Genomic DNA, 26621 nt, shown 5'->3' with positions numbered 1-26621 from the left:
TATTTAAGCAGTGGCAGATCTTACCTCATTTATTACATGGTCGTCACTATACACTTTCTCACAGAGGCTAAAACAGGTAACATTCACAGAGAGCTATTTTTACTGACATTCCTTGTCGCTATTAGTTTTATATTATTTGAATAATGGTTTACACTCCATCCAAGGGTCCAAGAACTCTTTACGATAAAGTTTTTGATGCACATGTCGTCCATCAAGATGAAAATGATTCCTTTTTGCTGTATATCGACAGACACTTGGTCCATGAAGTCACTTCTCCCCAAGCTTTCGAAGGTTTAGAGAATGCCGGCAGAAAGGTTAGAAGAATTGATTGTACTCTAGCTACCGTGGATCATAACATTCCAACCGAATCAAGGAAGAATTTCAAATCATTAGACACATTTATCAAGCAAAATGATTCACGTTTGCAAGTTAAAACTTTGGAAAACAATGTTAAGCAATTCGGCGTTCCATATTTCGGTATGAGCGAAGCAAGACAGGGTATTGTCCATACCATTGGGCCCGAAGAAGGCTTCACTTTACCAGGTACTACTGTCGTCTGTGGTGATTCCCACACCTCCACTCATGGTGCTTTCGGTTCATTGGCCTTTGGTATTGGTACTTCCGAAGTGGAACACGTCTTGGCCACTCAAACAATCATTCAGGCCAAATCCAAGAACATGAGAATTACTGTTAATGGTAAACTATCAGCGGGTATCACTTCCAAGGATTTAATCTTGTATATTATTGGTCTGATAGGTACTGCAGGTGGTACTGGTAGTGTTATTGAATTTGCGGGTGAGGCTATTGAAGCTCTTTCCATGGAAGCACGTATGTCCATGTGTAACATGGCCATTGAAGCTGGTGCAAGAGCGGGTATGATTAAGCCGGATGAAATTACCTTCCAATACACCAAAGGTAGACCTTTAGCCCCAAAGGGTGCCGAATGGGAAAAGGCAGTTGCTTACTGGAAAACTTTGGGAACCGATAAAGATGCCAAATTTGATCACGAAATTGAAATTGAAGCAATTGATGTGATTCCAACTATTACATGGGGTACATCTCCCCAGGATGCGTTGCCAATTACTGGTGCGGTCCCAGATCCAAAAAATGTTAATGATCCAATTAAGAAATCTGGTATGGAGAGAGCCTTGACTTATATGGGTTTAAAAGCAAACACACCACTAATGAGTATTAAAGTGGATAAGGTTTTTATTGGTTCCTGTACTAATGGTCGTATCGAGGATTTAAGAAGTGCAGCAGCTGTAGTTAAGGGCCACAAACTGGCTGATAACATAAAGTTGGCTATGGTTGTTCCAGGTTCTGGTCTAGTCAAGAAACAAGCTGAAGCAGAAGGTTTGCATAATATTTTTCAAGAAGCTGGTTTCGAATGGAGGGAAGCCGGTTGTTCAATGTGTTTAGGTATGAACCCTGATATTCTGAATGCCTACGAACGTTGTGCTTCCACATCTAACAGAAATTTTGAAGGTCGTCAAGGTGCCTTGTCTCGTACACATTTAATGTCTCCAGCAATGGCTGCTGCCGCCGGTATCTCTGGTCACTTCATAGATATCAGAGAATTTGAATATAAGAGTCAAGATGAAGGTAGCCCAAAACTTGAAGTTACTTCAGAAGATGAAAGAGAACTGGAAAGCGCTGCTTACGATCACGTCGAACCCGCCCAACCAGAAGACGCTCCACAGGATGTAGCCAACGATGAACTAAAGGATATTCCAACAAAGTCGAATGATGCACCTACCAAGCCTAGTTCTTCCAGCATGAAGCCATTTTTGACTTTGGAGGGTATCAGTGCACCATTGGACAAGGCTAACGTTGACACAGACGCTATTATTCCAAAACAATTTTTAAAGACCATCAAGAGAACGGGTTTAAAGAAAGGTTTGTTCTATGAATGGCGTTTCCATAAAGACGACCAAGGTAAGGACCAAGAAACAGATTTCGTATTAAATGTGGAACCTTGGAGAAAAGCTGAAATATTAATTGTTACTGGTGACAATTTCGGTTGTGGTTCCTCAAGAGAACATGCGCCATGGGCTTTGAAAGATTTTGGTATAAAATCTATTATCGCACCTTCTTACGGTGATATTTTCTACAATAACTCTTTCAAGAATGGCTTATTGCCAATAAGATTAGATCAACAAATCATTATTGACAAATTAATCCCTATTGCCAACAAGGGTGGCAAGCTATGCGTTGATTTGCCAAACCAAAGGATTTTGGATTCCAATGGTAATGTACTTGTCGATCATTTTGAGATAGAACCCTTCAGAAAGCACTGTTTGGTTAACGGTCTTGATGACATTGGTATCACATTGCAAAAAGAAGAGTTCATTTCCAAATATGAAGCTTTGAGAAGAGATAAATACTCATTTTTGGAAGGTGGGTCTAAATTATTGAAGTTTGATAACATCCCAAAAAGAAAGGCGGCCGTCACTACTTTTGACACTGTTCACCAGGACTGGTAACCGCTGCCAAAGTTTTTTCTATGTTTGGGGATTGAAACATGTGTTGTAACAAGCAGTTCACACTTCTCTGGGAACCAAAACTACTTATTTATTATTTATTTGTACTTTAAAGTACTCATCTAATTATTTATTTATTTCACTATAACATCATTGATACAACTTGTAATGGGGCCCCTCCCAGAATGTATATGTAGGTTCTACAAGTGCCTAGGGCTCTATATGTATTTCAAAAAAAATACTTCACTCATTTTTATTGCGTGAGTTTTCCAAATCCTTTTGTTTGACTTCAAGATCATGTTCCAGGTTGGCCTTTAGTTGAGGCATGCAACCTATTTTGAAAAGAAACTCGAACATTATGAAATACGGTGCTAGTACCAAGCTCTGAACCAAATTGTCCATCAAAGCTGGTCTCTTTTTCTCAAAGACGCCATGGCCAACAAACTGGAAAATCCATCCAATCACAAACAAACTTAGTTCCTGTTTGAATGATAAATGAATTCTGTGATCGACTAGGGCAAGATTTAATGAAAGCAAAAAAAACCCTGCTAAAAGTCCAGTGGGCAAATATAAAAGACAATAGAATATGAAGAATAAAACACTTATCAAAGCAGTCAATGAAATGCCATGATATAGCTTAATTCTATGAAGCATACTTAAACTACTGAAGAGGATGGTGGGAACAAATATGGCGTGGATCAATACGTTTTTAGGGTCATGGTGATAAAACTTGTAAAACCCAAGTTGAGACCTTAAATCCAGCAATTTTTCGTCCATTACCATCTATCTTGTACCAAACTTGCTATACTGATAATATATTGAATGTGTATGGTTGCAGACATTCTTCAGCTTCCAAAAGCAATTATGACATGGATAGATCAAGCTCTTGTACTTTGACTGTTGCAACCCTTAAATGTGTTATCACGAAGGACGAGACACCTTACACCAATTTGCCACCGCAAGCGAAAAGGCCAATATAAAGGACCTATTTACTAGTTTTGATATCAAGGAATAAACGGGCAGACGAAAAGGCAAGTAAATATATCAGAATTATGTCCGGTGCTGCTGCTGCATCTGCTGCTGGTTATGACAGACACATTACCATCTTTTCCCCCGAGGGTCGTTTATATCAGGTAGAGTATGCCTTCAAAGCCACCAACCAAACTAATATAAACTCATTGGCGGTCAGAGGTAAGAACTGTACTGTGGTGATAAGTCAAAAAAAAGTCCCTGACAAATTGTTGGATCCAGCTACTGTTTCATATATATTTTCCATATCCAGAACGATCGGTATGGTGGTAAACGGGCCAATACCAGATGCAAGGAATGCAGCCCTAAGGGCTAAGGCTGAAGCCGCGGAATTCCGTTATAAATACGGTTATGACATGCCATGCGACGTTTTGGCCAAGAGAATGGCCAACCTTTCCCAAATCTATACTCAAAGAGCATATATGAGGCCATTGGGTGTTATACTTACATTTGTTTCTGTAGACGAAGAATTAGGCCCATCCATTTATAAGACAGATCCCGCGGGTTACTATGTTGGCTATAAAGCCACTGCAACAGGACCAAAACAACAAGAAATCACGACAAACTTGGAAAACCATTTCAAGAAGAGCAAAATTGACCATATTAAAGAAGAATCGTGGGAAAAGGTGGTCGAGTTTGCCATCACCCATATGATTGACGCATTAGGTACTGAATTTTCAAAGAACGACTTGGAGGTCGGTGTCGCCATTAAGGACAAGTTTTTCACCTTGAATGCTGAGAATATTGAAAAAAGACTTGTAGCAATTGCTGAACAAGATTAATCTATCCACTCAATCACAAAACGCTGTAAAATGACGCACAAAACACGCAATATACGTACAGACATGTTCATTTAGGATTTCTCATTTGAAGTAGTAGAATAAATAATAGAAAATCAACTTTTTTTGGACATTCTTGTCGTGTAAATACATGTATACTTTTTATATGCAAACTATGGAAAGGAGGCAGTAAAGTGGAAACAAAAACATTCTAGAAGATGAAAGGAATGAACACATAAGGGCAATGCTTACAATATTCGTCCCAATCCTTTCCATACTTTCTCTTACATTTAGCTTGGTCTCTGAAGGCTCTGTGAACCAAGACAACAAGGAAGAAGGCAGGGAAAAACCATGGGAATACTGAATTGAAACCACAAGATAAGGCCCAAATCAAAGATTGAGTCCAATCAGCTGTATAGTGGATTTTTCTTGCCCAAGTGTACCAACCGTCAATCAACAAATACGAGCCATTTGAAGTCACCATATATTTCGGGTTCTTCAAAACCTGGTACGGAAAAAATGGGAAGGTCTTTCTGACAGTTTTGTCACCAGACATTTGCTTTCTAAACGAATTCTTTTGAGCATTTGCGGTGTCAAAGAAGTAATAGGCACATAATAAGACGATATACAGTGAAGCATTGTACAAGGTTGACCACTGGTATTCAGATGGGTCATGGTAGTACAAATACAAAGTGCAATGGCAGTAAGTGTATGGCACACCTGCGATGTTCCAAAAGATTAGCATAAAACCGAATTTTTCGTAAGCCATATCCCAAGTTGGAACAATCAACTCTTCACCTTTTGCACACGCGTTCGCGTACAACCAATGGGCTAACATGACAACGCCCAATTGTGGAGTTACGTAGCCGTAGGTTTCCCATTGTTTCAAACAGGCACCCAAAGTGATAAAATAAAGAGTAAACCAAGGTAACCTAACCTCGAAAAACATCTTCAAGTCCAAAATCCCCCAACGAGGATTAAGTGGAGCTCCCATGAAGAAATCGTAAAGGTGGTTGCCTGTCATTCTATGATAATCATGAGAAACAAACAATGTCCATAGATACAATATGATGGAAAAAGCGAAACCTGAAAAGATGGCGCATGTCATGATTTTGCCAAAACGGTCAATGATGATATACAGCCTGAAAAGATGGGTGAAGTGCAAAACCAAGACCAACGTAGTAGATACGTACAAGGTCCACATAGCATTACAGAAGTAGGGCAACTGTTTGCCCTTCAAATGGGACAAGGGTTGACCTTTAGTCCAGATACCAGGCAACGTGTAATAGAAAATTATTTGGAAAATCCAAAATGTCAAGAAAATCGTCCAGTCATACTTTTCTGGAACGCCGTTCTCCAAGAACAATTGATACAGATGTTTAATGAAGTGCATCCAGGATTCGCCTGCCTTTGGCAGGGCAATCTTTCCGTGGTAAAATTCCGCACAAATCCACATGTAGTACATCAGAAGCGGGAACCCTATTACCATACCAACGACACCGGCGGTCCCACCAAACTCGTATTCGATTTCATTCGGCTTCAACCATTTACCTTGAGGCAGAAAATTAACCGGCTGCTTAGATTTCTTTTCCTCTCCCTTCACTTGGCTCTTCTTAGTGTTATCATTACCCATAATGACGGTAATTTGCGTGAACTGTACGACCCTATGGTAGGTATATATGCATATATATTTATGTATATTTATGAGGAAAACAAGCCCCCACTATACTGGGGTAAGCAAGCTGTGATGTGGTTTTTTCTCGAGGATATATAATTCAAGTTTTCCATGGAAACGCCAAACGGTCGTGTCATACCGGCTATTATGCAATGCGGGAAAAAAAAAGCCAAGGAACGAAAAAAGGAAAGAGCCTCGTTTAACTATTAAACGAGAGCAAACGAGCCCTGATTTATCTCTTCAGGGTCCGATAGGTCTTGATATAAAAACAGACACAACCCTGGGTCAGAGATCATTTTTGTTCAAGCCCTAATGAGTGGCAATATGAGGCGCTAATCAAGCCTCTCCAAAACAACTTTATATGCTCATTGCATGAGTAGTCCACTCTTTATTGCTCGGTAATAGCATGAATTCAGAACATAGAGGCCACATAAGATTACCAAGAGCAGAATTTGGCAAAAAGGCAAAGAGAGAGGGCAATTTGCGCACGGTTTGCCAACTATTCAGATTGGCTGGAATATAGAAGATAAATAAACGAAAAAAAGACGAGGGATGTCCTCTAAGAACGGCGTCCGTACTGAGGCAGGCCCGGATGCAGAATCTTCTGTAGATTCCGGCAATTTTTCTATGAGTTTAAGCGGCAGAGTTCGTAAACCAAGATCGAAGGTCAGTAAGGCATGTGATAACTGCAGGAAAAGGAAAATAAAATGCAATGGGAAATTCCCCTGCGCAAGCTGCGAAATATACTCTTGCGAATGTACATTCACGAGCAGGCAAGGTGGTCATCGGATAAAAAATCTCCAAAAAGGGAGCCTGGAAGGCGCCACCGTTCAAGTTAAAGAAGAGACGGATTGTAGTTCTGCTTCTCTTTGCAATTCTCAGGTATGTGCAGATGGACCCTGCGCAATAGATCAACCTACAAAATTTTTCGAAAATTTTGAGTTGGGGGGTCATAGTAGTGGTGAAAATAGTAGGAAGAATGATGATGATTTGAACAGAAATGGATTTTACAAAGACGATAGCGAAACGCAAGCCACTTTGACGTCTTTACAAGACACTTTAAAAAATCTGAAGGAGATGGCTCATTTAGGTGCGCACATAACATCTGCTATAGAAAATATTGAATCTCAGATAAATGACCTAATAAGACACTGGGAACCGAAGTTGAATGTTAAGGAGTTTGCGACAACCAAATTTTACCCTAATAAGTCGATTGAAACACAATTGATGAAAAATAAATACTGTGATGTGGTACATCTAACAAGATATGCGGCTTGGTCAAACAACAAGAAAGACCAAGATACTTCTAGCCAGCCTTTGATTGATGAAATTTTCGGTTTGTATTCTCCTTTCCAATTCCTGTCGCTTCAGGGTATCGGTAAATGTTTCCAAAACTATAGGTCCAAATCCAAATGCGAGATCTTCCCCAGAACAGCTAAGGAAACCTTATACATCATGTTGAGGTTTTTTGATGTTTGTTTTCACCATCTCAATCAGGGCTGTGTCTCCATAGCTAATCCCCTGGAAAATTACTTACAGAGGATGAATCTTTTGCCATCGACTCCGTCTTCCATATCATCTGCAGGGAGCCCAAATACAGCACACACAAAATCACATGTGGCTTTGGTGATAAACCACTTACCTCAGCCGTTTGTGAGGAATATCACCGGGATAAGCAATTCTGAACTACTGGGCGAAATGAACGATGATATCAATATGTTTGGAATACTGTTGAAAATGTTGAACACGCATAAAAGTTCCTACCAAAATTTCTTAATGGAAGTGACATCCAACCCCTCGGCGGTTAAAAATACGCAGTCAAACGATGTATTACTAGAGTTTATTCATTATTGTCAAGCAGGGGAGGCATTAATTGCCTTATGTTATAGCTACTATAATTCCACATTATACAACTATGTGGATTTCACCTGCGACATAACGCATTTGGAGCAACTTTTATACTTTCTAGATCTGCTATTTTGGCTAGCGGAGATTTATGGTTTCGAGAAAGTGTTGAACGTTGCAGTTCACTTTGTTTCCAGGGTTGGTTTGTCAAGATGGGAATTTTATGTTGGTCTTGATGAAGCCTTCGCCGAAAGAAGGAGAAAACTTTGGTGGAAAGCTTTCTATTTCGAAAAAACCTTAGCGTCCAAAATGGGATATCCTTCAAACATTGATGATTCTAAGATCAATTGTTTGTTACCAAAAGATTTTCGAGATGTTGGGTTTCTGGATAATAGAGATTTTATCGAGAATGTTCACTTAGTTCATAGAAATGAAGCTTTTGATAATATGTCCATATCCAGTTTAAAAGACTATGGAGAATTAGCCGTCTTACAAATAGTTAGTCACTTTTCATCATCTGTTTTATTTAATGAAAAATTCACGTCAATCAGAAATACATCAAAACCATCTATAGTTAGAGAGAAGCTACTCCTCGATGTACTCGAAATTTTCAATGAAACGGAAATGAAGTATGATGCTATTAAGGAGCAAACTGGAAAACTGTTTGATATTGCATTTTCGAAAGACACTAAACTCAAAGTCTCAAGAGAGGACAAAATTATGGCTTCAAGATTTGTTTTGTTTTATGAGCACCATTTTTGCAGGATGGTTAATGAGTCCGATAATATTGTTGCAAGACTATGTGTTTATCAAAGACCCTCAATACTAATTGAGAGCTTGAAAATATACCTTCATAAGATTTACAAATCATGGACTGATATGAATACGATTCTACTAGATTTTGACAATGATTATTTCGTGTATCGTTCATTCTCTCATTATTCTATCAGTTGTATCATTTTGGTATCGCAAGCATTTTCAGTAGCAGAATTTATCAAGATCACTGACGTTTTGAATATGATTAAAGTCTTCAAAAGGTTTTTGAACATCAAGATCTTCTCAGAAAATGAAACCAATGAAAACGTGTTCAACAGTCAAAGTTTCAAAGATTATACAAGGGCGTTTTCCTTCTTAACAATTGTCACTCGTATTATGCTTTTAGCATACGGTGAATCCTCTAGTACCAACTTGGATGTTCTCTCCAAATATATTGAAGAAAACTCGCCAGATTTGAAGGGAATAATAGAGCTTGTTTTGGATACAAACTCCTGCGCTTATAGGTTCTTATTAGAGCCAGTTCAGAAGTCCGGATTCCATTTAACGGTTTCACAAATGTTGAAAAATAGACAGTTTCAGGTACCATTAATGTCTAATGAGGACAAAAAGCAAATGATGGAAAAATCAAGACAAAAGTCAAAGGCAAATATTCCAAACTTAAAGACCGGTACTACAACATGTTTACTAAATGGTATCGAATCACCACAACTGTCATATCATGGTAGATCAGTCCCTTCGCCAATGAAGAGCAACACATTGCCAGAATTTGCACAACTCCCTTCGTTTAGATCATTGTCTGTATCAGATATGATCAATCCGGATAATTCACAATCAACCGACGGCCAAAATAGCGCACAAATCCAATCTAGTAGACCATCTCAATCAATCAGTGCCCAACAACAAGTGCCGACTCCAATGCAGTCATCATTTATGAACATAAATGATAATAACAATAACAACAGTAGCAACAACAATGACGATAACAGCAACAGCAGCAACAACAACAACAATAACAATAACAATAATAATAACAATAACAATAACAATAACAATAACAATAATAATTTCTCTGCGACAAGCTTCAATTTGGGAACTTTAGATGAATTTGTTAATAACGGTGATCTTGAAGATCTCTACAGTATTCTATGGAGTGACGTTTATCCAGACAATTAATTGTATACGTATATATTGATAAAAGTTCTCAATATTCCTTCTTTTGAAGTTTTTCCTTTGCATACTATAATGTGTTTCTTTTTCAAAGCGAACATCTTTGTAGTATATTTGCCTTTAACTATTTACCACTGCGTAAAGGCGAGAGGAATATTTTCCGTCTATGATTCGGATATGAATGACTATCAATTAAAAATGATGTATTTTAATATTGTACAGAAGATATTATATGAGGCAAACATAAAAAAAAGCTAAATTGAAAATGAATCAACCAATCATGAATCTAAATGTAACATTCCAATGATTCTTTTACCATGAGGTGTATTTCTTATAGGACCTACTAGTAAAGGTGCCACAATATCTGATAACCTTTTATAAAGATAATCATTTTGTTTATGAGAAATGTCCAATGCTGTTTGTAGAACATAATTACCGTAACTGTCATTCAACAATGATTGAATGCCTGTTTCGCCACCATTATTTAAAATTTCCAGAATCATTGGTTCTGAAACAATAGGCGTCTTTAAAATTTTTTCAATAACATTTGATCCAAATTTATGGATAGAAAGTTCAATAGCCTTTGGCTTCAATAGGTGAACAATTTTGTGCGTGTAATCATATTTCTTTCTTTCGGATTCTTTGGTAATTATATACTGAACCACGTAATTACCAAATGGATCTAAAGTTAATTTATCAACAAGGGTCAGCAATTTATTACACAAAGTTTCACATTGCTCCCTGGTTCCATGATCCAAACAGCGTTGCAAAACGCAACATCCATGTCTATGAGTGGCAATATCAATACAGTTATCACAGATTGCATCAAAAATGAACTGAAAATTTTCGGGTTTCAACCTTTGCAAACATTTTTGAATGACATGGTTACCATTTAAATCTTTGCTCAATTGAACAGTGTAAGGACGTAAGGAATCAACAACAATCTGTGCTTCTTCATATGTCTTGATACATTCAATTAACTTCTGTAATGCTCTTGTACCATGAGGATTCAAAGAAATCTCAACAAAATGAGGGGAAGATATCTTCGTGAGTACAATTCTCTGTTCTGTGGTAACTTCTTCTAATAACTTTTGAATCAAATAGTTACCAAATGAATCAGTCATCAATTCGACGGTATACTCCTTGGTTTCTTCAAAAATAGCATCTGCTGCTTTACTACCGAGAACGTCCAATTGCTTTTGCAGAAAACGACATCCATGCTGATCTTTACACAACGAATGAATATTCCCAATATATTGGTCTAACACAGCGTCTGCAAATCTTGAAGAATCCTCGATTTTCCGCTGCTTTTCCACATTGTTGCTGCTGCTGTTATTATTATTATTATTGCCATTATTATTACTATTGTTATTATTATTGCTATTATTGTTATTATTGTTGTTACTATAATAGCCATGGTAACCGCTTTTCGTGTTTTTCATCTTACCAGCGTTGGAACGGCTTCCATCTTTATTATTGTAATTGGAATTACCACTATTGTCGTTATGGTTATGACTTGATATGTTATTATTACGGTTATGATGTTTATTATTGACGTTATTCATTAGTGACATATGATTTTGGGCTAATAAATGAGGAGGGACCATTGTGTTAAAGGGAGGAGGTGTTCCATATAACCAAGGAGGAGGTGGGGTGTTTTGTTGAGGAGGCAACATGTGGAACGGTTGCATGGATGGTCCAAGATTAGGGTTCATTGGACCGATCTTGTCGTTACCAGTTATAGGTTTACCATTATTATCTTTGATATCTGAAAAGGCAACTGACTGCGAATTAGGGTTTAAAACCGGACCTAGATGAATTGGTGAATGATTTAAAGGAACCGGAGAGTTTGGATTTAGTGAGTGGCTCGCAGGATTTAGGATCGGAGAAAAAGGTTGAAACTGTGCACCTATCTCATATGAATTAGGGAAAGGTGATCTAATGCCATACATAGGTGAAGATATATTATGTGGGTGGCCTGGCATAATAGGATTTGGTTGAAGTAAGGGGCCCCCATAAGGGTATGCTGCTGCATAAGTCGTAGGACTACTTTCCTTTTTACTTGATGTGGCTTTTCCAATCAAATCCTCCTTGTGGGTTTCCTCGATTTTGAAGCCAGATAATTTTTCGGAAACACTGTCAGTTGAGGGAATGAATGAAGTAGAGGAAGGCGTATTGTCAAACGAAATAGATTGAGTTCTAGTCTTTGCAGTATTATTAGCTCCTACAAATGGCTTATTGGCCTTGGAAATTTTTTGCATATCAGCTTGAAAATCCTTTGACAAGGTCACATTGTTGGCTGCATTAATAAGGTCTGTTGGTGACAAAGCATGAAAGGTTTGTCTCCTGAAAGAACTAGTCTTATTATTGGATGCCGCATTCTTAGATGGAATGCTCTCTTGCAGAGTAGCGGTAGTTTCTTCAATGGCCACAGACGCAGAGCCTAGAACGTTTGCAGGAATCCATAACGGATCGGCAGAAGTGTTAGGTAGTACTTTCATTGAGCTTTCATTAGTCAATGTATTTAAAGCCTGTCCTCCTGCTGCTGTTGCAGTTGCACCAGAAGAGAGCATTTGGAAAGGGAGAGAGTCATTGTTGAATAACATTGGTGGGGCACCTGCATTCAAAGACGAGTTGTTCAATGGTGCAGTAGGATCGTTGAAGTCAGGAGGTGGGAAAAAAGGACCGTGATTATGAGGGACTTGCATCATTTGAGAATAAGGCATAAAGCTCATCCCACCCATCATTTGGGGATGAGGGAACATTTGAGATGGAGGACCGTTGACAAATTGAGAACTTTGTGGCGCTTCATTCGAAAATATGTTGGAAATGGCGGGTTCTTCTGGATCATCTAGCTGCAACTGTTCTAGAGCAGAATTGACTGTTTCTGAAACGACTGGGTCTACGGATGGCACGTCATCGATTTCTTCTTTCAAATCTGTTATAGACATGACGTAAATATACCTGAGCTGTGACGGTGCTTGGTTTTTCTTTTATTGATAGATTCTGAAGCCAAAGAAACAATAGAAGGGGCAATGAACAGGGACTGTTAAAAGAACCAAATTAATAAAGGGAAATAAAATAGAATGATAACTAATAAACAATATCAACAGGAATTTCAAGTACAATAAAAATAGTTCGTCTGGAGGATAGTGTACAAAAACGAATAATATTAATGACGACTCAAATTCTTGGGTTGAAAACTAAAATACAATAGAAATAATGTACAGTCTAATATACGGAAGAAAGTTTTTTCTGTCTCGACAAAAAAAAGCTATTCAAAAAAAACGATGTGAGTTGCTGTTTGCTGTTCACCTTTGAAGAGAAAAACCAGGCAGTCGATGTTCTCTTTGAATTTGATTAGCTTGCGCAATTCATCGAGGATGAGTATAACTGTACTATATCGTGATTTTTATTTTTTTATTTTCTGAAGGGTCCCAAAACAAAAAAAGTGGAAAAAACGTTCATAGTGACGTGACTTCTGGATAATAAGAAGAGACGTCACAAATTGGGATTTGTAGTCACAAAACAACAATAGATGAGGAACAAGCGTCATACATATTCACGTACTTCTTGTAGCAAATAGAATCAGACAAGTTCAACTTCTGAAACGTCTAAACTTTGCAATGGAAGACGTAATACATCCATTGAACTATCCTGACACTGACACAAGCAGGCCCACTGGCCTGCTTGAGACTACAAATAATCTGAAAAATTCGTTGAAAAAGTTTTCTCAAAAGGCAAAGGCATCACATATGACTGGGGAGAGAATTCACCACTTCAGAAAATGGAAAAACAAACACGAATTACTTCCAGAGAAGCACATAAAGTCCCTTCCAGATGTGAACTTTCTCCATTCCAATAATGGCTCACAGCCCGGCACTCTGCCTGCGAGCATGTTCCTATCTCCCAAAAGTTCAAGTATATATTGGAGTGAAGAGCAGTTTCAATTGGAATTGGAGATTTTGAAGTATCTGTCGTTAAATCCCAATCATGAACATGACATTTCTGATTATTAACTTTTGTATATACGGCTACTTAACTTCAGAAAAGGAGGGTTCTATCTATTAAAAGTATCAAAGTAGCAACTTAATATGGTGTAACGGAAGATAATTTTTATACTCTGTAGTAAACCCTTATCAAATTATGCCTGATAGTTTGGAAGTGTAGTACAATCCAACCACCATTGTAAAATAACATTCCCGGCTGCTCTGCTTCCCCTTGTAATGAGTAGTTTATTAGTGAATTTTTCATGACCTGCAGGATTATTACATATTCGGGGCAAGACAACAACCAGCCAATCCCTAGCCTCAATTGGGAATTTGGCTACCAAGGCTCTTAGCAAATCCGTGTAACTATTCAGATCAGACCTTTGTGTGTGAAATAAACCATACATAGTTTGGTATACCAGTTCTTGCCCTATGGAGGAAACTTGTTGCCTAACGGTTGTTAGTTCTTCTTGGTTGTATTTCTTGTTATTGATCAACTTGGTCCAAAACTTTGCCACCGCAACAATTGTGAACTTCTCTCTCGATGGTAGTAATTTTAGAAAGTGAGGCAATATAAACGAAGTCCAATGCTTACTGCCAATTGCCAAACCTGGCTTAACGTCTAACACATTATTAACGAAACCTATCGTCATCTGTAAGAGATCCGGATCATTGATAATATATGTATCATAGTAGGCTAAAAGAATCTTCTCGAACATGAAATCAAACTCTTGTGATGTTAGTTGACTTCTAAATTCCAAAATCAATTTTTCTAGTAGATAAACAAAATAAGGCAAAGAAGTGCCAAGTTCACAGTTGGGGACGTGTTTCAAAACAAAATTCATGACATCAGACATAGTATACTTGAGGAAAAAAGGCTCGTCTTCAGGCAAATTCAATCCTTTACCAACAATTAAACAGCCAATCTCTACAAATGCCGAGTTCTTACCATATATAGGATTATCCAAGACCTCATCGATAGTACGTAAAATCTTCGATCGGATTTGTAGTGGATCAGTGGACCAAAAATTTTGAAAATCAGTTAATCTCTGTAGTAGTGCATCGTTTTCGATAATTTCGGTAGGTTGAATTAGGGCAGTTGCTAGCTCAGATATACAGCACAACAGACAGTTGATGTAATCTTGCTGTTCTTGCAACTGTACCGATGATGCCAAGCAGTGTTCTATTGATCCATTCAACAGATCTGTCAATTGTGAAATATATTTAGCTTGCACTTCTGGACCACCGACAACCTGACATTGAACCACATAACCTATTGATCTAACCAACTTGGTTCTAGTGAAATGGGAAACATTAGACTCTAGCCTAATGACAGAGTTCAAGAAGTTTATGAAATGCATCAAATATGGAGTCAATTCTTCACGACATGTTTCACATAGTGTTGATACAGTCTTGATGACCATAACTTCGAGTTTATCGTTCGAAATTTTTTCTTGCTCGTTTTTGCTGGTAAAATTAGTACATGTATGCAAACCTTGAAATAAGGTCTCAATATATGGGTTTAATTGAAAAGGCTCTTGTTTGAAATAGCCTGCCAAAGTACCCATTAGCGTAGTGCTCGTTCTTACAATATCAAGTTTCAAAATTCTACCAACGTTTGTATCGGCGCTAGTTTGGAATCCAGTTTGGAAGACCGATAATACGTTCTGGTTGAAGAATTTGTTGGAGTCAAGGATAGTTTTAATCCATGAGCTTTCCGATAACGTCATATCAACCAATATAGTATTCAATACAAAGCACATCGTTTCAATTTGGAACATAGGGTCAGAATCCTTGATGGTTAGAGATTCGTCACTCGCTGCAGGTATTTGGCCCATACCGTTAATGAGAACATTTGTTAAATTATCGTTTCCCAAAATGGACCAAAGAGATTGAGCAAGATCACAGACGGCATTTCTGAAATCATCAAATTCGTTCATAGACGTAGTTTCACCATCTTCTTCAACTATTTTTTGCTTAACACTCAGAGAAATTTTAGGTAAATAAACGTCGATCAACTGCTGGAAAATTTGTGTAGACAATTCAATAGAGTTTGGTCTCAAAGTTTCGGTGGCTAAGTTAGTGTAGGCGTCCGATAAATCCAACCAAAAATCGACCATTCTTACAGAGAAAAACTCTTGTAGGACAGGCGTCAGTGGGAAATTGGTTAATTGCAAAAGAACCTTAATATACTCTTTGATAAATTCATCTTGAACTTGACCATTGTCAGTCACTTGAATGTTCGTGAATAACTTATTACAAACGCTTAATGTATTAATTTGTAAGAAATCCACGATGCAAATGGTCAGTTCTTTCAATTCAGAGAAAAATTCGTTGGTAACTAAATAGTTCATGTACTGCAGCATCCAAGAATTTTTGTTAGATGAGTCCGTTATTCCAGAATCAGGCCTCACTACACCTAAGAAGATACACTCAATTTGTTCTCTCAAATCATAACTCATTAACAGTGGATCATTAGCGAAAACATTACCAAAAATTGTTAGGATCTTTTCGGCATTATCATAGCCATCGGATCCTTCAGTGGATTGATACATCAAATCTATCAAGTTTTGGAAAATTTCTGATAGATCCATTCTACCACTTGGAGATACACCTCTGGTCAATGAAATGTAATTAACCCAAGCAGTAATACAATCAAACACTATAGGATTGAAGATAGCTGATACAGTCAAGTTCAAGTTAATCAATGCCATAGTCGAGATATATAAGTACTCATGGACTATATCATGGATTTGAGACATTGAATGTCTCTTTGTTTGAAATTTGGTCAAATCTTCTACAATAATTTCCGTAAACGTCAATACTAATTCGTTGTGTTTCTGAGAAAGGCTGGCGAACTGAGATAATTGTTCGTAAGTCAGAGAACAATTAATTGAATCAAACAATAGCTGTTCAGCATGGACATTTTGATTTTGGAAAGACATGAGCTGGATAAACGTATTTATGGGATTGTTCCATTGTTCAATCATATTTTCACTATAAGTACTATTGAGCTGCGGATCGTTAATTCTTGTAAAGATCAACGACAAGTTCGACATTAACTTTTTAATAATGATTAGAGACTGCCCATACATGTTGGGGTTGGAAATGTATAATGTACTGAACTTTGTCAAGTACGATAAATTTGACTTGAAAACATTCCATAAGGTTTCATAGTCGTTTTCACCCCGTGTATTCAGTTGCACAGTCAACGTCAACGCACCGAAGTACTTGATGTTCGCAGAGTACTTATCATCAGACAGCAGCTCATTGGCAAGGTGGAAGCCTTGTTCTGATTTCTGGATTGACTGTAAACTCTGTTGAATTTGATGAACGTCATGTTTCGGATGAGGAGAATACAGCTCTTCGATAAGAGCCACAACCTCGTGAATAGAAGTCATCAGACACTAAGAATAAGAGGCTGTTACGGTGCTGTTCGAGCCTGTGCTTCACAATACTTAGATTAGATTATTAGATTGTCCTTAAAACTGTAAATAATACAGAAATACAAAAAGTTTCGAGTTTCTTTCAAATTTTTCACGCGATGAGGAAGGAAAAAAAGCACCAGAATGGAGATGCCAGATGAATCAATCGATTTTAGAACTACTGGATCGATCACTGAATATAGTTCGGCCAAATTGATGGTAAATGACTAAATGCTAAGAAAGTTATGTACTTGATTGTTGTAAATGATGTGGTCAAAATCACATTTGCTCACTATATAAAATGACGGCTTTCATGCATGTTTCGAAACCAAACAACCGTATCAGATCACAAATGCATTTCTTGACATGAGGAGGTTCATTGTAGAAATTCATCAGTGGGCGAATGCCATCCGTTTCGATTTCAAACAGAAATAGCCTTCCTTCCAGGTCAGTGATCTTGCCAGACTCCATGATGTGAAGCAATTCCCACAGTGGGAGCAACCCGGGCACCACATTGGGAATACCACCGGGAGAAGAGTCATTCTGCTCTTTCAAATGGTAAATGGTATCCAAGTCCTCCTCTTCGTACGGTATACCGTAGAGCTCCTTCAATTGCAATGCTGAGCCATTGGCGGATTCGAATGCACGCCCATTCACACCGTATATTTCTTCGGCAATGTTCTTGTACTTGGTACTGTTATCAATAAAAAATCTTGCGCCTTTTCCGGCAGCAGAGTCGATGATTTGTAGTTCCCTGGAAACGTTTGTCTCTTCCTCACCCAGAACAAAGAGTCTACCTCTAGAAATCATATTTTCGATGATTTTTAGTGGTATATATTTACCATGGCACACATCCAATACTTCTGCACCGTAGCTTGCTTTATAATTCATCTTAGGACAGTCCTGAATGTAGTAGCCCAAATAGTAGTATTGCAGGTTGGTCTTTTGAATGATAGCAAGGTCACGTAAAGCACTGAGCTTCCCCAAGGACCATTTACTGTAATCTGGATCCCAAATGAAATACACCGAGGATATACCACTTGGTAAGATATCCGACACGGTAATGGCAATCAGTTTGTCCTCATAGTAGTAACATTCATGGACTGGCCCGACATGTTTAAGTTTCTCACCTGGCTCCATACGTTGCCAATTGTTCAACTGGTCCCACGATTCTTGTGTTCCCAACACCGCTTCGAGACCAAACGGCGTATCACATAGGAATCGTTTGAAGGACTTGGGCGAGTTCTTATAGTCCTGGTGGACGTTTTCCTGATATTTGACAAATAGCTGGTACTTCTCATCACTATAAATTGCGGGTTCAAATCTGGTATGGAATGTCTTGGAGTTCAGCTCTGCATCAACAATTTTGCCAACAAAATCACGGCTTGGAAGGGGAGACGTGCAGGAATTATCATTTACAATCCTAGTGACAAAACGGCTGACGCATTTTCTCAGTTCCTTCGTCATGTTCAATTCTTGAGGGACGGTTCTAATAGTATATAGCCTACAGCAGTTCCTCAAAGGATCCACTTTGTAAAGAAACTTGCCAGAGCGTCTAAACCCCATATTGCACAAACGATCATATGTGGCTACGTCCATATGTTCTACGAAAGAGCCTATTGTGCAGTTATCAATCTCTATAGCGTCCAATTTGCCCATATAACGTTGTGCCCATGAATCCAAAGCGAACAGCTGGTCCCTGTTTTCCCCTTTACTGCCGTGACAGTACCCACATTTGGCAGCAGGCTCACTATGCATTGAAGGTGCCCAAATGACAAATCTGTCAGACATAATCGCAGTCCTGTTTCCACTTTCTTGGTTGAACCTCTCTTGTCTTGCTCAATAATACGTAATAAAGGCTCAACTTACTTCTTGACAATAGTGAAAAAAAGACAGGGAAGCCACATGAAGAAAATCTGTCAAGGTACCAAACACTCAAGGAACACCAAAAAGCCCTTTAATTCGCAAAATGCTGAGGTTCTCGATTCAACGAAGGTTTATCACGACGTTCTACCATCTGTTTCCTAAGACCTTTCCCAAGAAATTGCCCATTTGGAGCATAGATCAATCAAAATTAAGGAAGGAATATAGGCAGTTGCAAGCACAGCACCACCCGGACATGGTTCAACAAGGTAGCGAACAGTCTTCAACGCTCAACCAAGCCTATCATACGCTCAAGGACCCCCTAAGAAGGTCACAGTACATGCTCAAACTCTTGCGCAACATCGATTTGACCCGGGAACAGACCTCGCATGAGGTGACTACGAGTGATCCGCAGCTCTTGTTGAAGGTTCTAGACATCCATGATGAATTGTCTCAGCTGGATGATGAAGCTGATGTGAAGAATTTGGCAAATGAAAACAAACAAAGGATTCAGAATATCGAAGCACATTTGGAGCAATGCTACAACAAGGAGGATTACGCTTCTGCGGTGAAATTGACCGTGGAGTTGAAATACTGGTACAACTTAGCCAAAGCATTCAAGGAATGGGTGCCAGGAGAATCATTAGAATTGAATCACTAGAGTGTCTCAGGGTGAAAATAATAGTAATAATATAAAAACAGGACAATGTAAATACGTAAAGTACATAAGTATATGGTAGGAGGGGGACGAGGAATATAATTCAACAATTAAACTGCAGGTGTCTCAAACTCGCACTTGGAAAATTCCTCCCAGTCTTCCTCTGTGGATGGGTACTGTCTCAGCCACTTCATTCTTGGACCAGATACTGCCTCATCATTTATCTTAAACCCAAAGACTTTCAATTCATATGATTCTTTACTCTTCCTTTCCACATACTCCTCCAATTCTTTGAAGTGTTTCAAAAATACACCAGGAAAACTTGTTCCCCAAAAAGCACCTTCCAAGCAAAGGAATCGAGATGACTGAGGAAGATACAAGTCCTGACAACTGGGACAGTACAACCTGACGGTGTGTTTCCCGACGGTATCGCTTAAGCCACAAGGCAGCAATTGCATGCCATTACAGTAATAACGGGGGCAGGTCCCGAACTCCTTGTGATCAAATTTCTCGGCCATTGCTTGTAGGCCTGGCTTAGTCAAAATGAATCTTGCATGAATCAAGCCGTATAATTGTTCCGCTGCATGCTCGATGATGCTCTTGTTCACCACGGGGGACTTGTTTCGCTTTTTGTCTTCATCGTGACCGTCATTACTTTGCATCTCTTGATCTATTTCGTTTTCTTCCACCACATCTGCCTCGTCCTCTTCCTCATCACTCATAGCCTCTAAATCCAATATCAAATCCAGGGCTTTACGGTAGTGAGGTACCTCTTGAGATAACGAGGTCATGTTGAAATCATCCTCGATAAACTCGGTGGGCACCTGGCAGAAATATTCGTGGCCAAACCTGGAACAGAACGATGGAATCCACTCGTCATATGCCCCACTATCCTCGTCGTCTGAGGATCCTGTACGTGAATAGTCTTCCACAAACTCTTGCGACATCGGTTTCTCTCTCTTTTCAGCTAATGGCCAAATATAAATACCAAACCACTAATTCACAGACTCGGCTTAACGTTCTACCGTGTTTCCACCTATCGACTATCGCCTTTTTTGCCATTAGACACTTGCCAGTTGATGTTTTCAGTTTTTCTTTCCTTCCCAAAAGTGAAAAAAGATTGTAGTGATGATAAATGCAACAATACCTCGGAGCAAAGGATCAGATAAAAGGAAGAAAGACAATTGCAAACCTGGCACTACGTATAATTAAGTGAAAATGCATTGGGCAGCAGCAGTGGCGGTGTTCTTTGTTGTGATTACGAAGTTTCTACAATATACAGCCAAATATCACGATAAATGGATCGCTAATCTTGCACCAGCGAATGAACTCTCCAAAAAATACTTCAACAAAATGAAAGAGCGTCATGAACTAAAGGAGCTCAACAATACCATTTCTGCCCAGGACAATTATGCTAAATGGACCAAAAACAATAGGAAATTGGATTCATTAGACAAAGAAATAAACGACTTGAAAAATGAGATAAAATCACAAAACAAAGCATTTCAAGGCAATCTTCAAAAGTTGAGACTATTGGCACTAACGGTGCCATTTTTTGTGTTCAAGATCGTGTATGGTAAGACGCCCATTTACAAGTTAAGTTCCTCAACGAGCACGTTGTTCCCTACCTTTGTCACTGGTGTTTGGTCTCAAGGCTGGTTTTATGTTGTATTGCACCCACTAAGAACCATCTCTCAAAGATGGCATATAATGGAAGGCAAATTTGGCACCGCAAAGTTTGATGCCGTGACTTTACAAAGTGTTTCTTTAGGGATCTGGGTTTGGGCTTTGATGAACGTTATCAATGGAATAGAATTTATAGTCAACCAATTGTTTCTAACCCCCAAGATGGGACCGCCTGCAGTTGCAGAGACTCAAGAAGAAAAAAAATTGGATGTTTCCGACAATGCCTTTATTTTAGATTAGTGTCGTTGCAATATGTATACGTATGTATGTATGATATATGTATTGAAAAAAGAAAAAAAAATAAAATACAATATTGTCGACATCTTCCATTTTCATTTTCATTCATATAGTCTTAGTAAATCTCCCGTATTCTTAATGTCCGCTGTCTCCAATCTATTGGATAATTGTCCGCCTCTCTTATAAACCGCCAAGTTTACTTCCAAATGACTCACCACCTTAGCCAATTTATCTCTATTTATATCATTCTTACCAAGCTTTCTATCACCTAATTTTAATAAAACTCGTGACAAGTAATATAGCCAATACAAATTTGTTATTGGTTCAAAGGCTTTCGAATCCATGTTCAATAAGATTCGCATACTTTGATAAACTTCAAACTCGAATTGATATTGGTATTCATTTATCTTGTTCTTGTCGTTGCCATCAGGGAAAAAAAGTGGATGATCCAACCGTAGACACAAAACATCATCTTCGGGAGTCTGTAATCTACTACATTTGAAATCAATAATCGTTATATTCCCATTACCATCAATTAAAATATTATCCAAACTTAAATTGCGGTGTTCAAATTTTAGATTTGTTTCCAAGCCGTGAATTATTCCCACACAAGACCAAAATATCTTCATAATTTGCTTCCAATTTTTCAGTGAGATCAACGAAACTGGAGTACCGTGATCTTTGAACAAGAAATACAGAAACAAAGTGTTATTTGCCTCTTTTACGACAAAGCTTTTCAATAATTGTGGTATACCATTAAATTTTCGATTCATTATTTTGAATTTTTGCAGTTCTTGTAAAGATAAAGACTTCCTATCCGATGTAACGTCATCAATAGAACCAAGGGCTACTTTCTTGCAAATTAATTCACCAATTTGCCAAACATGTGATGTTAACTGGATCGATGACAAATGATTTACGTCATTAATTAAAGGCAACATATCCCCCTTCGCGGGATTTAAAATTCTCTTTATATCGCAATTCTGCAAGATCTGTCTTAAAAACGATTCATCTTGGTCATTTTTATTAATCGGCGGAGATGTTTTGGAGTTTAAGGAGAGCAAAGAGTTTGAATTTCTTAACTTATTCTTTATTTTATCACGCGACACTTGGTCTGGTATAGGTAACGAAATTCGGTGACTCAACGTAGAACTCTTGGAACTGTAACTACAGGAGTCATCGTTGCTACTACTGGTTACTGTGGATGATGCCATAATGGAAGGCTTCCCCTTGTTTCTCTTGAATTTCTGTAAGGATGCATGTGAACTCTTGTGTTTCAAGCTTGATTGTGAACTTCTTTTCTTCAACACGTTCAATGACAAACTCGAGGAGGAGGCTTTATTTTTCATGGTCGTTTCCATAGATGATACTGTATCGCTACTTTCAGAGTATGTATTTGAGTTGAAAATAGCCTTATGGAATTCTGAGAAGGATGACTTATGTTTGACCTTAATCCTTGGTTCAACAAGCGTCATGGAACCACGACGGTTCATTGCTGCAAAGGAATGATGATCAGCTTGCGATGTGGGGGGCAGCATATTCTTATCTCTCTTCCAAAACTTCCATTTGGAAGAACTGGCAGAAGAGGCAGTGGAAGAAATCGATGACCTTCTTGACGCTAACGACGCGTTGTACAATGGTTGTTGTTGTTGTTGATGCTGTTGTTGATGTTGGAGAGTTGACCTTCTCGGCTGGTTAACAAGCGGCTTCAATGGCGTTCTAATTCTGTTTTCTGAACCAATAGGTGCAATCGGTGAAGTTTTTTTGTCCAAAATTGGAGGTAAGTTTTCTTTACCTTCTGCGATTCCGACCCCAGGTTGTGGCACTTCATCATTGATGCCTATCTTGGTAAACAATTGCCTGAGGGATAGTCCAGTGGACGATTGTTTCAAAGACGAAGAAGCGGACATAGAACTACTGGAAGCCACCGTATCTAAACTCGAGTAACTTTGTAAAGACTTTCTCTTCTGCTGCAAAGAGCCTCTTGGTTCTCTATCCTTGTGGGACTCACTGGTAAAACTGGAAGAAAGCACTGACCATCTCTTCTTTGATTTGGATGACGAGACAGTAGAATGATTAGATAACAAAGACCATCGCTTTTTGGAATTGCTATTTGTCTTCCTTGGTGTATTATGGCCGGTAGTACCGTTCAAAGGTGCTTTGCAGTTTTTGATATTTAAAGCGACCGAACTCTCGAGCTCATCGGTGGTATCTGCAGTTAGATCAGTGTCATAATCGTCATCATTATCAGATACCTCTAAGGCGATGAACCGTTTGTCCTCGACGAATTCCTCGAACGACGTTTCAAAATCCATGGGGTATCTAGTACTTTCAATTGAAGCGTTCTAGTTGGGAATTTCTGGATGGAAATGGTGAAACGAGACGAGATCTAGAGAAATGGCACTTGATAATAGGTATGTAACAATAATTGAATATAAATAATGATAGAGGTTTTTTTTTCTATTGTTATTTTGTTTACGTTTTGCCTAAAAGGGCAAAAACGATCCGTCACGAACGATGATAATGATGAGAGAGAACCAAAATTTCTATTTATTTTAGTTATCTGTTTATATATGTATATTCTGTTTATTTGTTTTATTTCATTGATGCCCAGTTTATACTCTTAGACCCAATTCAGGTCTCTTTACGGACCTTCTTGCCTTTGTGGAGGATCTGGTTGAATCACCAACGTCTTTTAAAGACCTACCTTGGACGTCATCCTTTTTCAGTTGGTATATTCTGACCATCCAGTTTTCGGATGTGAACACTTCATCGAAGTAGTCTAGTGGTGGAACATCTTGTGGGGTAATCAACTGTTGGCGCACTCTGTCGGTACCCTGACCATCATTGAACATTTGTGGGAAATCCTTGTAGGACATCTTGTACAGTAGCGAGTTTCTCATGGTCTTTGAGGCCCTTGCGTCCACTCTATATTCTCCTTCTGGGGTGTAGAAGTCACGCTCTTTGATCTCTTCGGGCCAGATCCCTTCGCTAATCCTGATCATCCACAGAAACTTGTTGATATCGTCACCACCAAACCCAATTAGACCACCAAAGATGACCAAGACGTAATCAACGTCATGTTCCTTGAGAATTTCGTAAGATTTTTCCTCGGGGGAGGCCATCGCCTTACCGACAATGGCAATATGTGTATTGTTCCATGTGTTGTTATCGACTAAAGTCGTCCTGTCTGCCATACCACCAATTTGGTAACCGTAATCCCACCATGCTGCGACTTTGCTGTCCTCTTCTGAGTTCATTCTTAGCCAGTAGTAAGCTTCTCTGAAATCGTCGATCAAGGCCAGTTTACCATCTGGAGTTTGCGAGGGCAAAACAACAGAAGGAGAGGAGTATGCAGTTTTTGTTACCCAAGTGGAATGGAAAACGAATAGGTACAAGTAAAAAATGAATGATCCGGAAACAATCAGTTTCGCCAATAGAGCAGTTGGTTTAACGACGTACTTACGATCGCTGGTCTTGAAATCCAAATAGATGTCAAAGATTTTGGACAATGCTACGGCAGCGGACACACAGATAACTGGAGTCAAGGTCAACATTAGTCTAACCATGACACCCGCAAAGTATGAACACAGGACGGAGTAAGCGATAACGAAGACGTGTTCGTCTTTCAAGTCGAGGAACAGCAAGAATACGCCCGCGGGGAATAACCAGATCAAAAAGTGAGTGTCAAAGAAGAAAGCGGGCCATGAGACCGGTTGATGTTCAGAGACGGAGGCAATGATGGGGATATGGATCTTGGCATAGTTGGTATCCCATAACGAATAGAATCTACCGGTCCAGGGGGCAATCAACCCCATGTAGGTCAAAGCGGAAAGTCCGACCACACCAACCAACAGGATCAAAAACAAGGAAACCATCATGATAACTTTAAACTTGGCTGTGCTGATTTGGCCCTTGATGAAGTCACCGAAGGCGACAATCTGCACCAAGCCAAAAACACCCAACGCGGCCATGTGGTCGTTGGATCTGATGGGCAAGAAACCGACAAACGGGATCTGCATGGATGCAACGGTCCCGATGGCGTACCATGTGGTATAAGCGGAATACAGCTTGGACGAGTATCTGCCCATCAAAATCAGCAAAAAGACGTGGAGTGGGATCAAGTTGGTGATGAACACGTAGCCACCCCAAGCAGAGACCATATAGAAGTAGAACAATGCGGCGCATGTGGCATGCATGATGGAGCCGGTCTTTTGGGCCTTGATCCAGAACATGAAGGTGACCATCAACAAAGTAATGGCAATGGCCTCGTTATCGTAGGACCCAGCCACGGATCTAGATATGTAACCGGGGACAATGGCGATGAAGCCTGCAGCCAGAAGCCCAGCGCTGGCATCCTTTATCTCCTTCGTAAACTCGTAGGTGGCCCAGGCGGTGACTCCAGAAAACAGCGGTGCAAACAGGACGCAAATGTTCCTGATGTCGATGGGCAAGCCCAGCCAATTGCGCAGAGCGTGCCAGATAAACGCACTGGTGGTCATCAATCCGGGATATAAAGTACCCCCAGTAACCCTTCCGAGGGGGTACCAGGTACGATCGTCAAACCAGTTTAGAAACTTGTAAAACGAGTTATTGACAAGGTATTTGGTAGCCCTGTAATTGAACCAGGGGTCAAACTCGTGGATAATAGACTCAAATTTGATGACGGCGAACAAACGTGACGATATAGCAGCCCCAAAGATCGCCACGAAGATGACGAGCTTAAGGATGGTCTGGAACACAGACAAAACACACGACCGTTCAGATCCCATGGCAGCTGTAGTAATGACGGGTGGTAGTGTAGAAGTTGCGACTGCGATTGCGATTGCGATTGCGGGTGCTATGCTATGTTGAGTTGAGCTGTCCTGCTGCAACCTCTCCTTCTCCTGTCAAGCTTCGCCTTTGGTTCGTGTCTTATGTTGCCAATTCTCGACTAGCATGAAAAACCGGTCGTCGGCGGTGATCTTTTAGAGAAGAGGCGAAGAGAGATAGAGGAAGCCTATGATATGAC

General features: G+C 39.3%; 14 protein-coding genes across 14 annotated transcripts; 6 read left to right on the top strand and 8 right to left on the bottom strand.

Annotated features, from left to right (window-relative positions):
• Positions 1-143: 143 nt before the first annotated feature.
• On the top strand, positions 144-2483 carry LEU1 (3-isopropylmalate dehydratase LEU1; the record flags this gene model as incomplete). The annotated part of the gene is made up of 1 exon (XM_056228002.1): positions 144-2483. The coding sequence occupies one exon, from the start codon at positions 144-146 to the stop codon at positions 2481-2483; it is 2340 nt and encodes a 779-aa protein (XP_056087768.1).
• Positions 2484-2723: 240 nt separating this feature from the next.
• Positions 2724-3257, bottom strand: MPO1 (2-hydroxy-palmitic acid dioxygenase MPO1; the record flags this gene model as incomplete). Its single annotated transcript, XM_056228001.1, has 1 exon — positions 2724-3257. The coding sequence occupies one exon, from the start codon at positions 3255-3257 to the stop codon at positions 2724-2726; it is 534 nt and encodes a 177-aa protein (XP_056087767.1).
• A 275-nt stretch (positions 3258-3532) lies between these two features.
• SCL1 (proteasome core particle subunit alpha 1) lies at positions 3533-4291 on the top strand (the record flags this gene model as incomplete). The annotated part of the gene is made up of 1 exon (XM_056228000.1): positions 3533-4291. One exon carries the CDS (start codon positions 3533-3535, stop codon positions 4289-4291), a length of 759 nt encoding a protein of 252 aa, XP_056087766.1.
• A 208-nt stretch (positions 4292-4499) lies between these two features.
• Positions 4500-5921, bottom strand: ERG4 (delta(24(24(1)))-sterol reductase; the record flags this gene model as incomplete). The annotated part of the gene is made up of 1 exon (XM_056227999.1): positions 4500-5921. One exon carries the CDS (start codon positions 5919-5921, stop codon positions 4500-4502), a length of 1422 nt encoding a protein of 473 aa, XP_056087765.1.
• Positions 5922-6515: 594 nt separating this feature from the next.
• Positions 6516-9758, top strand: PDR1 (drug-responsive transcription factor PDR1; the record flags this gene model as incomplete). Its single annotated transcript, XM_056227998.1, has 1 exon — positions 6516-9758. The coding sequence occupies one exon, from the start codon at positions 6516-6518 to the stop codon at positions 9756-9758; it is 3243 nt and encodes a 1080-aa protein (XP_056087764.1).
• A 272-nt stretch (positions 9759-10030) lies between these two features.
• Positions 10031-12703, bottom strand: PUF4 (Puf4p; the record flags this gene model as incomplete). The annotated part of the gene is made up of 1 exon (XM_056227997.1): positions 10031-12703. The coding sequence occupies one exon, from the start codon at positions 12701-12703 to the stop codon at positions 10031-10033; it is 2673 nt and encodes an 890-aa protein (XP_056087763.1).
• Positions 12704-13378: 675 nt separating this feature from the next.
• BIL2 (Bil2p) lies at positions 13379-13771 on the top strand (the record flags this gene model as incomplete). The annotated part of the gene is made up of 1 exon (XM_056227996.1): positions 13379-13771. One exon carries the CDS (start codon positions 13379-13381, stop codon positions 13769-13771), a length of 393 nt encoding a protein of 130 aa, XP_056087762.1.
• A 125-nt stretch (positions 13772-13896) lies between these two features.
• KAP122 (Kap122p) lies at positions 13897-17142 on the bottom strand (the record flags this gene model as incomplete). The annotated part of the gene is made up of 1 exon (XM_056227995.1): positions 13897-17142. One exon carries the CDS (start codon positions 17140-17142, stop codon positions 13897-13899), a length of 3246 nt encoding a protein of 1081 aa, XP_056087761.1.
• Positions 17143-17445: 303 nt separating this feature from the next.
• ATE1 (arginyltransferase) lies at positions 17446-18957 on the bottom strand (the record flags this gene model as incomplete). Its single annotated transcript, XM_056227994.1, has 1 exon — positions 17446-18957. The coding sequence occupies one exon, from the start codon at positions 18955-18957 to the stop codon at positions 17446-17448; it is 1512 nt and encodes a 503-aa protein (XP_056087760.1).
• A 178-nt stretch (positions 18958-19135) lies between these two features.
• JAC1 (J-type chaperone JAC1) lies at positions 19136-19690 on the top strand (the record flags this gene model as incomplete). The annotated part of the gene is made up of 1 exon (XM_056227993.1): positions 19136-19690. The coding sequence occupies one exon, from the start codon at positions 19136-19138 to the stop codon at positions 19688-19690; it is 555 nt and encodes a 184-aa protein (XP_056087759.1).
• A 107-nt stretch (positions 19691-19797) lies between these two features.
• On the bottom strand, positions 19798-20634 carry CKB1 (casein kinase 2 regulatory subunit CKB1; the record flags this gene model as incomplete). Its single annotated transcript, XM_056227991.1, has 1 exon — positions 19798-20634. One exon carries the CDS (start codon positions 20632-20634, stop codon positions 19798-19800), a length of 837 nt encoding a protein of 278 aa, XP_056087758.1.
• A 271-nt stretch (positions 20635-20905) lies between these two features.
• Positions 20906-21613, top strand: GET1 (GET complex subunit GET1; the record flags this gene model as incomplete). The annotated part of the gene is made up of 1 exon (XM_056227990.1): positions 20906-21613. The coding sequence occupies one exon, from the start codon at positions 20906-20908 to the stop codon at positions 21611-21613; it is 708 nt and encodes a 235-aa protein (XP_056087757.1).
• Positions 21614-21711: 98 nt separating this feature from the next.
• Positions 21712-23925, bottom strand: ALK1 (protein kinase ALK1; the record flags this gene model as incomplete). The annotated part of the gene is made up of 1 exon (XM_056227989.1): positions 21712-23925. The coding sequence occupies one exon, from the start codon at positions 23923-23925 to the stop codon at positions 21712-21714; it is 2214 nt and encodes a 737-aa protein (XP_056087756.1).
• A 300-nt stretch (positions 23926-24225) lies between these two features.
• On the bottom strand, positions 24226-26382 carry STT3 (dolichyl-diphosphooligosaccharide--protein glycosyltransferase subunit STT3; the record flags this gene model as incomplete). Its single annotated transcript, XM_056227988.1, has 1 exon — positions 24226-26382. The coding sequence occupies one exon, from the start codon at positions 26380-26382 to the stop codon at positions 24226-24228; it is 2157 nt and encodes a 718-aa protein (XP_056087755.1).
• Positions 26383-26621: the final 239 nt, after the last annotated feature.

This window comes from Saccharomyces kudriavzevii (genome assembly GCF_947243775.1).
Source record: "Saccharomyces kudriavzevii IFO 1802 strain IFO1802 genome assembly, chromosome: 7".
NCBI classification, from domain to species: Eukaryota; Fungi; Ascomycota; class Saccharomycetes; order Saccharomycetales; family Saccharomycetaceae; genus Saccharomyces; species Saccharomyces kudriavzevii.
The sequence above is the reverse complement of the archived record's forward strand: the minus strand, read 5'-3'. Positions and strand labels throughout refer to the sequence as shown.